This window comes from Mytilus edulis, chromosome 9 (assembly GCF_963676685.1).
Source record: "Mytilus edulis chromosome 9, xbMytEdul2.2, whole genome shotgun sequence".
Lineage (NCBI taxonomy): Eukaryota > Metazoa > Mollusca > Bivalvia > Mytilida > Mytilidae > Mytilus > Mytilus edulis.
The window spans coordinates 3,775,094-3,786,385 of record NC_092352.1 but is presented as its reverse complement, the minus strand read 5'-3'; the positions used below and the strand labels follow the sequence as shown (position 1 = coordinate 3,786,385).

General features: G+C 35.9%; 1 protein-coding gene across 1 annotated transcript; it reads right to left on the bottom strand.

Moving 5' to 3' along the window:
• Positions 1 to 562: 562 nt before the first annotated feature.
• LOC139489394 (uncharacterized) lies at positions 563 to 1,204 on the bottom strand. Its single transcript, XM_071275708.1, has one exon. The coding sequence runs from the start codon at positions 1,202 to 1,204 to the stop codon at positions 563 to 565; it is 642 nt and encodes a 213-aa protein (XP_071131809.1).
• Positions 1,205 to 11,292: the final 10,088 nt, after the last annotated feature.

Sequence of the window (11,292 nt, the reverse complement as noted above, 5' to 3'; positions counted from 1 at the left end):
TGTTTAGACAAGTTGTATATACAAAATGAACACACCAATTATCGTAGAGTGATTGTATCGGACACAAATTAAGGCTTAGTAAATAAGAACGTCTGCTTGGAATGATACATGTATTGAACTCTGAAAAGCTAACGTCACAACAACGGTGACGTCGTGTACTTAGAGAACGATAGCGGGTACACCTCCTGTGCAATTCTTTACATTCTGGGGGCCCGCAAATGAATTTAATTACAATAAAATGAAAATAAAAATAAATTATGAAAATTTCACTTTGAATTACTGTCTCTGAAAACTTTGAATAGCTTTAACTGTCTTTGATCATGGGCACGAATAAAATAAAATTATTTCTGTAATAAAGCACGAACAGTTAACAGTCCATAAAATTATACGATAGTCTCGTTTGGTCCACATCTTTATCTTTTCCTTTGCATCGGTCTTCGCTCGTCTGGCGAGTAGTATTTCATCACACGGTCCTGTGTATTCGTTAGATGTTTGTTCTAGAGGATATAGCTTGCTAATAGGTCTAGTCGTTTGACCATTTTTAGTCCGTAAAATAGCTGATCTATCTGCTAAACCCATCTCGTCCTTGAATCAATTTGTCGATGATCCCTACATTCCAAGTTGTTCTTGAAGTTACATCATGTATTAGAACTACCTCTCCAATATTAATGTTCTGTTTGTCCACTTCTTTAGTTTGATATTGTTCTCTAAGTGATGTAAGGTATTCACGTTTCCACCTTGTCCAGAAATTGTCAATGATATGATTTTGAATCTGTAACAATTTATTAGCTGATGCGTGTGTTAAGTTTTTTGAATTTTCAATGTTTCCATCTAAAGTTCCGGTGTACGGTAAAATCGTAATTCTTCTTCCGTAGAGTAAATGTGAGGGTGTCAATGGTTCATTATCCGATGGATCAGATGATAGGTACGTTAACGGACGATCATTAAGAATAGCTTCCACTTCTGTGACGATAGTTTCAAGTACACATAAACTCACAAATGCCTTTCCTAAAACTTTTTTAATACAGTTTTTTGTCAAACCTATTAATCTTTCCCACCAACCACCGTACCATGGTGCACGTTTCGGTATAAACTTCCATACTGTTCCATACGAATTCAATTGTTCGTTTAATAACGGTGACTTGGTCAGAAACTCTGTTTTCTTTGCCGAAGCTACATAGGTTGTACCATTATCTGATATCATGATTTTTGGTAACGACTTCCTGCTAGTAAATCGGCGAAACGCTAAAATAAATGTCTCTTCTGTAAGATCTTCTACAATCTTTAGGTGTACGGCCCTTGTATTCGCACAAGTAAATAGGCAAATGTACGCTTTTCCTCAAACTCCATTTTTAGTTTTGATGCTCAATGCACCGGTAAACTCAACGCCTGTTACAGCAAACGGCGGTGAATCTCTTGGTCTGTCTGCTGGTAGAAGCGGTGGGTCCGGAGTAGTATAGGTCTTCCTGCAACTTTTCGGCAAGTAACACATTTGTGAATAATTGTTTGCACATATTGTCGGATTGCTGGAATCAAGTACAACTGTCGTAAAGAAGTGACAGTACTTTCTAATCCAGAGTGAAGTAGTCTATTGTGGGCATCCATCATAATTAGAGTTGATAATGTATCCTTATTTGGCAATAATATCGGTAACTTGGCTGAAGCGGCAATAGGTGCGTTGTTAAAACGTCCGCCACAACGTATTAACCTTTTCTCGTCCAGGTTTTGACGTTTTCTGTTGTAAACTGTGAAACACATCCGGATTATTTCGAAGCTGTGAATCCTGTATCCAAGCAACGGATGCTATCTGAATTTCTTTTACATTTAAATTTCCACTACGTTTTTTCTCATTTTTACAGTTGTAAATAAATCTGTATACAAACGCTGTCACACGTAGAAGTTTCTGGTACGCTCCATACCTATCTATATCCATGATTTTATTTATTCCAACTTGTCGCTGTATCGTTTGTGTTTGTTGATAAGTTAGCTTTGGTTAGAGTTGTAAATATTAGAGCTTCTTTTTATAACTGAGGCCATTTTGTAGTATCAACAATCCATCCGGGGCCTTTCATCCATAGATCACAATTTTTAAACCTTACAGCTGTCATTCCTCTTGAAAGTAAGGGGTTTGAATCAGTCGGACAGTATCTCCAGGAAAATCCATGCGTAAGCTGATTTATTTCCGCAACCCTGTTTTTGACGAAAATCGGTACTTGTTTTTTAGTCATTAACCAACTCAGTGTAATTTGACTGTCACTCCAAAGTATTACCTGTGAAAAGCTAATATATGACTTCAAATGTTTCAGTAATCTACTCCCTATCACTGCTGCCATGAGCTCAAGGTTCAGAATTGTCATGTTTTTCAATGGGGTACCTCTGTTTCTAGACATAATCAGCGTAGACTGGTTCCCGCAAACTACATACCACATGCTCCATATGCCTTTAAACTTGCATCTGTGAATATGTGTAGTGAAATATCTTCCGAAATATACTTTCTTTGAAATACGGTCTTGAAATTTCAGTCTCTATACATTCATGTGTGTCTCGTTGTATTTCTTTCCATTCAATTATAGTGTCTGGCGATAACGGTTCATCCCAATCCTGTTTTTTCTCCCATAGGGTCTGCATGAACATTTTACTCCTAACTGTTATCGGACTTATAATTCCTAGAGGGTCGTAAATTTTTGAAGATTGTCTGAAAATTTCACGCTTTGTAATCAAATGATCCTCCATTTCGACGTATTCCTGTTTTGCGAAAGTAAGCGTGTCCCTGTCTGTCTTCCATCTAAGTCCTAATACTTTGATAAGTTTGTCATTATCAAGTACATTTTCTGACGTTGCACGATCTTGTAAAGTCTTGTTGGTTGATGCCCAAGAGCGTAAATTAAATCCCGCTTTTGCAAATAAGGTACGGGATGTGTCAAAATATTCTAGTAATTAGCTCTCGGTTGGAAAACTTGAAATTATGTTGTCAACGTATAGATCCTTCTGTATAGCATCAGTCCATTCACATGTATTTTCACTTATGTGCTTTTGGACAACGGCATTTAAAATAAATGGAGAACAGGTAGCTCCAAATAAAACGGATTTGAATCGGTAAACTGAGAGCGGACTTGTAGAGTCTGTATGACTGGAAAACCAAAAAAATCTAGTTACATCACGGTCTTTCTCTTCTAATCCAACATTCAAAAACGCCTTTTCAATATCTGATGAAACTGCCCATTGATTTAGTCGAAATCTAAGTAAAATACCTGTTAACTCGTTTAGATCAGGTGGTGTATCCATTAAACAGTCGTTTAAGCTAGGATTTTCTTGTCTTGCTCTACAGCTACAGTCAAACACTATCCTAATAGGTGTAGTCGACGATTCTTTTTTGACGGCATGATGCGGTATGTAGTTCACTGTATTACTAGTCACTGTGTCTTCTCTATAAATCCTCTTCTTTCTTGTTTACCTATTGTTTCTCCGTATTTCTGTAATAAATGCGGTTTCTTCTTCGGTCGTTTAATTACGTTTTCTATTTTGCGATGGGCTATCTCTTTGTTCATTGGTAATGGTGGATGCTCTTCTTTCCAAGGTATGTAGAAAAATATCTGTTGTCATGGAAACTGATACATGTCTTACCATATACTTCTCTTAATTTCTTGTTCCCTGTTTCCTTCTCACCTATTGCTCAATTCCAAGTGTTTCTAACTTCCAAAACTTCTCCAAGTCGCATTCTTTTGTCTGTCTTGATGTCATTACATTCATCATAGATGTTGGCTGGTCATTGTAACTTGGTGTACCGTGAAGTGGTCCTGACAGTAAATAACATATTTTTGATTTCACGGCAGTAGGTCCCTCACCTCTAATGATATGGTTTTCTATAGTTGACCAATAGTAGTCGGCTCCTACGAGTACTGAGACTTGGAAAATGTCGTTCGCGGTAACTGGATATGCGAGTTTGATCTCGGATAAATATGACAAATTAGCAGCTTTGCGGATGTAAGTTTGGAGTGGTGCGGCGATTTCCGGTACGATCAATACTCTGATTGGCAGTTTTTCGTCTGTGAGCAAATAAATAGTTGCAGTTTTTAAGTGTCTGATTTTCATACTTTCTGCAGTGTGCCCGAACCCGGATAAATTTAAACTTTCTGTGCCAATTATTGATAACTGCAATTTAACGGCTAAGTCTTCTGTGATGAACGACCTCTGTGCACCTTCATCAAAAAGAATGTTGGCTTCTAAAGATTGTAGTCCTGAACTTACAGGATTTATTGCGGTTTTGAGCATGACATTCGTGGTTGCCTGTGAATGTAAAATTGTGTCCGTTTCCTTCGCGTTGTGTTGAATGGTACTTACATTCACACTATCTTCTTTATCTATTTGTGCATTATCCTTACATAAACTCGTGTGATAACGCTTATGAAATTTTCTGCATGTTTTATTTGACTTACAATCATCCAAGTTATGATGTCCTACACAGTTGAAGCATAGGCGGTCTCTTTTTAATATTGACATGCGATCTTTATATTCAGTTAATTTGGTACAATTTACCGAGGCGTGTGATTCGTGACAATAATCGCACTGTTTGGATTTGAAGTTAGAGTTTTGGTGATTCTTGTTTTGTTGGCTGTGACTTGATTGTCGATTTCGCGGTTTTGTGTTCGTCAAAAATGCTGCAGTAGCGGTAGGATTTTCATGACTGTCTGTTGAGTTACCGGCTTCCATGATATTTATTTCATAAAATATGCCTTTTTGTAAGTCTACCAAAGCGAATGTTTGTGGACCCAAATTCTCTTGCAAAGTTTTTTCAAATTTCTCCTGGTAGTTTGTTTAATATTATTGGCACTAATAGCGCTCCGTATGATCGGTTTGTCCTAGTGATTCTAAACCTCTTATGTAAATTTCAATGTTGTCATAAAAATGTCGGAGGTTGAAAAGTGTGTACCTAGGCGACGTAATATCAATAAGTTCCTGCATATACCTCTGTGTAATTTTATGTTGCTGACCGTATCTTTATTGTAAAAAGGAAATTGCCTTTACATAGTTTGCATTAGTGTGCGCAAAACCTGTCACTGATTTTAGAGCTTCATCGTGAAGTAACGATTTCAAATAATTGAATTTTTGGACGTTGCTTAAGGATGGGTTCGTATGCACGGCTGTCTCAAATGAGTCAAAAATGACTGTCATTGAAGTATATCTCCATCGAAAGTAGGGAGATTCAACTTGGGTAGTTTTTTGTAGTCACTAGTTGAGCTAAAGAATGGGCGAAAATCTGACAAACGGTAATTTGAGTTGTTCTGTATATGAAGAGTATGAGTATGACTAAGATAAATTTATTGACTTGACGAATTTTACCTTCTAAGTTAAATGCATACTCATCTGCTTCAACGATCTCTGTTTCAATATCTCCGTCGTCCAGTTCCTGTACTATGTCCTCATCTAGCTTGCGTAATATTTCTTGCTTCCGTTTCAAACTATCCAATATGTTTGGCAAATCCTCCGTGTGCACGGTTCCATCTTCTTCCTGTTGAACGTCTTCAAATTTCTTTATCAGTCTGGAAACTGCACTTCTATGTCCTGCTTGTATCGAACGTAGCTTCAGATTCATCCTGGTCTCGGTACCAATATCGTAGAGTGATTGTATCGGACTCAAATTAAGGCTTAGTAAATAAGAACGTCTGCTTGCAATGATACATGTAATGAACTCTGTAAAGCTAACGTCACAACAACGGTGACGTCGTGTACATGGAGAGCGGTAGCGGGAACACCTTAAGTGCAATTCTTAACACCAATGTATCACCATCACTGCTGGTGATCCGATGGATAAATCTGTTGTAGAGTTGTCACTGGTTCAGACGTACTTATACATTGAATTATTTCTGTGACTATATCTTACATTAATTTGTAGGATCCTTTACTGTAGATAATTTAGCTGATCTGTAAACATAACATCTTCATTCCTCATATATCATGTACTGTAGTACGACGCTAGATTAAAACTGACGTTTCAAGGTAACATCCGGCCACCAAAAGCTTTATTTTTTATGAAGCTCAGGTAGTCGTGTGGTCTAGCACGCCAGTTATAGTGCAGGCGATTTAGTGTCACAATATCTCAGTAGCATGGGTTCGAATCCCGGCAAGGGAAAAACACAAAATATGCGAAAGCAAATTTACAGATATAACAATGTTGGGTTGATGTTGAGACGAGTTGTATATACAAAATGTACACAGCCATGTATAACCATCACTGCTGGTGATCCGATTGATACATCTGTTGTAGAGTTGTCACTGGTTCTGACGTACTTATAAATATGATTATTTTTGTGCCTGTATCTTACATTAATTTGTAGGATCCTTTACTGTAGATAATTTAGCTGATCTGTAAAAATAACATCTTCATGCCATATATATCATGTACTGTAGTACGACGCTAGATTAAAACTGACGTGGAAAGGTAACACCCAGCCACCGAAAGCTTCATTGTTTTTATGAAGCTCAGGTAGTTGTGCGGTCTAGCGCGCCGGTTACAATGCAGGCGATTTGGTGTCACGATATCTCAGTATTATGGGTTCGAATCCCGGCGAGGAAAGAACAAAAAAAAAAAATTGCGAAAACAAATTTGATACAAAAATTTAACAATACTTTTAGATATTTGGATGATATATTGGCTCTAAATAATGACGACTTCAGTATGTATACTAAAGAAATTTATCCTGTAGAACTTACTTTAAATAAAGCTAATGATAACAATGACCACTGCCCTTTCCTCGATCTTGATATCTATATCATAAACGGGAAGCTTAATACAAAAATTTATGATAAAAGAGATGATTTTTCATTTCCTATTGTTAATTATCCATTTTTAGATGGTGACGTTCCCTTGTCACCATCTTATGGTGTTTATATATCTCAACTTGTACGATTCGCTCGTGTATGTAACAATGTATTAGATTTTAACGAGAGAAATTTATGTATTACTGAAAAATTATTACACCAGGGTTTTCGATATCACAAACTGGTCAAAACATTTACTAAATTTTATCACCGGTATAAGGAAATAATTCGTAAATATAACTCAACATGCAGACATCTTATACGTTCAGGTATTTCACATCCAAAATTTTATGGAAATATTCTTTATAAAGCACAAAAATGTCAGTATTCTCCTCAGAAACTAACAAAACCTTTAAATAGACTTATTAAAAGGGGATATAGTTACGATATTGTTGTCAGGTCATTAAAGATTGCATATTTTGGCTTTAACATTGATTCACTGATAGGGTCTTTGCATCGGAACTAAACACATTTATTTCTAAAAAAACAGTTGTTGGCATGACACGGGTTATGTTCTTCTCATATATTTTATGATAGTATGATACTAAACCCCTAACGGGAGGGATTGTACCTGATTTTCATATGATGAAGACATAATCTTTCAATCAGTTTAATTGAGGTCTGGAGCTGACATGTCAGTTAACTGCTAGTAGTCTGTTGTTATTTATGTATTATTGTCATTTTATTTATTTTCTTTTGTTACATCTTTTGACATCAGACTCGGACTTCTCTTGAACTGAATTTTAATGTGCGTATTGTTATTCTTTTACTTTTCTACATTGGCTAGAGGTATAGGGGGAGGGTTGAGATCTCATAAACATGTTTAACCCCGCCGCAATTTTGCGCCTGTCCCAAGTCAGGAGCCTCTGGCCTTTGTTAGTCTTGTATGATTTTAAAATTTTAGTTTCTTGTGTATAATTCGGAGTTTAGTATGACGTCCATTATCACTGTACTATTATGCATATTTTAGGGGCCAGCTGAGGGACACCTACGGGTGCGGGAATTCTCGCTACATTGAAGACCCATTGGTTGCCTTCGGCTGTTGTTTGCTCTATGGTCGGGTGGTTGTCGCTTTGACATATTCACCATTTCCTTTCTCAATTTTATTACAGATCTAACATTGTTGGGTTGATGTTTAGACGAGTTGTATATACAGAATGTACACAGTCATGAATCAACATCACTGCTGGTGATCCGATGGATAAATATGTTGTAGAGTTGACACTGGTTCAGACTTACTTATAAATAAAATTATGTTTGTAACTGTATCTTACCTTAATTTGTAGGATCCTATATTCTATTATTTTCTTATAGAAATATTTAGTATCGTTGTTTCGGATACATAAACATTTTTATTTCATAAGTTTCGATAATGTCGACCACCGATGAGTAGGATTGAATCAATGTTATACTAGTCAACGAACGTATATATACTTCCCATAGAAATTTGGAATATCTATTATATTCTTTGTGTTCTTAATATATGTATATATATAACTCGTCTAAACATCAACCCAACAATGTTAGATCTGAAAGCAAATTTTTTGTTTATAAACAAGTATAAATTGAAAACTACGTTCAAACCTATGATTGCGTTGGATAAAAACTGCAATTTTTATACGTGTGCATGTAAAACAAATTTCGTTGTAGAAGGGTCTAAATACAGCAAAAACAACATTTTCCAAAAGACCAAAAAAGTGAAAACGTATATTTAAACAAAACGCATTTGACTAACAGGTCAAACAACTGATGTTCTATAACCCTGCTGATTGCCATTGGCGATTTCCAAATACAATTGATCACAAGATGTAACAAAATGGATCTTAATATAACTTTAATACTAAACAGAAAACAAATAACTAGTGGCCAAGATGTTGTGCCACAAACAAAAGGTGTCAATATTTTTTTTGTACACCAGATACGGATTTCGACAATAAATGTCTCTTTAGTGATGTTAGGGATCGAAACGGTATTTGGAAGGCCATATATAGTTTACCCTCATTTTAGATAGACTCTTGAATTTTAAGAGTCAATAGGATGAACGGATCATATAAACCGGAGGGAAAATATGATACAAGCCCAAACGAAAAACTATAAACAAGTCTAAATTGAAAACTACGTTCAAACCTATGATTGCGTTAGATAAAAACCGCAATTTTTATACGTGTGCATGTAAAACAAATTTCGTTGTAGAAGGGTCTAAATACAGCACAAACAACATTTTCCAAAAGACCAAAAAAGGAAAAAAGTATTATTAAACAAAACGCATTTGACTAACAGGTCGAACAGCTGATGTTCTTTAACCCTATATATTCATTAAATAAAATAGTAAAATAAGTAAAAAGTTAACAGTTCCATATGGCGAGTCAGAACAGCCGTTTCACAAACGTATGAAAGGCCATCGTAGCGACTACCAATGCAAGCCAGACCTCCCTCTCAGTCGACATTTGAGATTCCCTGGCCACACTAAGGCAGATCTCAATCAACTGACCATTAAAATCATTGACCACAACTCTACTTGGTCTAAGGAGGATAGACTTGCTCGGGAAAGATTTTGGATAAGAAAATTAATAACTTTGGCACCAAATGGGATAAATGAAAAGATGTAGTTCGACTCCGTGTAGTGCTTCACATTTAGGTTATATTACTTATTACAGTCTCTGTTGCTTTTTCTTAACCTTTTTCATTTATTAAATAAAATTTGTTGAAGATACCGATTTAAATTGCTTAATTTTTTGAGGGATGTATAAGTACCAAGCCACGTTCTTCTAGTTATACTTAGTCAAACATTATAATTACATTTTAACGGCCGTTTGTTCGCGATGTTTAAATATTCAGACTCTATTGTAGCTACTTTACTCTGTCAATTTCAAATTGATTTAAAATTTAGATCGTTCAGTGCTGTCTATTTGATAATTTTACAGACGTTTTCATGCTTATACATGTTATACCATCATAATTGTCGTTCCCGATAAAGTTTTAAAATTGTGCTGGTTCAAATCGCACATAAGTATTTGTATTTAAAGCATATATGTGAGCTCTCTGTTGTAATAAGCCATATAACCTATGTCATGTTTAACAAATTTTTAGAATGATGCAAACGTCTTAACTGATGTTCGGTTTGACTTTTTTATTGTATAAATTTCAAGATTTAGTAAAAGTTTAATCTAAGAAGACTTAAAGATGATTCATTTAACATCAGAATAGGACTGACGAAGGATATCTGTTATCCGAAATATTTCTAAATAATTATATTTATAGTTACCTTTTTTTGTATTTGGAGTTGTTGTGTACACTTTTTTAGGCGTTTATATAATTTATTTATTGTGTACATGTATCGTTCCTCGTAACGATCCAGCGCCCTCGTGGGGAAAATCGTTGACTACTATTCAGACTCAGACGTACTTATAAATATAATTATTTTCTGTGACTGTATATTACATTTATTTGTAGGATCCTTTACTATAGATAATTTAGCTGATCTGTAACAATAACATCTTCATGCCTTATATATCATGTACTGTAGTACGCCGCTAGATTAAAACTGACAAGGAAAAGTAACACACGGCCAGGGAAAGCTCTTTTTTTGAGAGCCCAGGTGGTCGTGTGGTCTAGCGGGACGGCTGCAGTGCAGGCGATTTGGTGTCACGATATCACAGTAGCATGGGTTCGAATCCCGGCGAGGGAAGAACCAAAAATTTGCGAAAGCAAATTTACAGATCTAACATTGTTGGGTTAATGTTAAGACGAGTTATATATATATAAAAACTATAATATATATATAACTCGTCTAAACATCAACCCAACAATGTTAGATCTGTAAATTTGCTTTACCCATGCTACTGTGATATCGTGACACCAAATCGCCTGCACTGCAGCCGTCCCGCTAGACCACACGACCACCTGGGCTCTCAAAAAAAGAGCTTTCGCTTGCCGTGTGTTACCTTTCTACGTCAGTTTTAATCTAGCGGCGTACTACAGTACATGATATATAAGGCATGAAGATGTTATAGTTACAGATCAGCTAAATTATCTATAATAAAGGATCCTACAAATTAATGTAATATACAGTCACAGAGAATAATTATATTTATAAGTACGTCTGAGTCAGTGACAACTCTACAACAGATGTATCCATCGGATCACAATCAATGATGGTGATACATGGCTGTGTACAATATAATATATATATATATATATATATATCCAACAATGTTAGATCTGAAAATTTGCAGTAAGATTACTGCGAGTACTCTCAGATCTGTTCATTGTGTCTTTTTGTGTCGGGATGTATAAGTACCTGGCCACGTCCACTTGTATTTTTGTCCATTTGATGAGTAAAGTCTTTTTCAACTGATTTTTATAGTTCGTTCTTATGTTATACTGTTATGCCACTATCCCAGGTTAGGGGAGGGTTGGGATCCCGCTAACATGTTTAACCCCGCCCCATTATTTTTGTATGTGTCTGTCCCA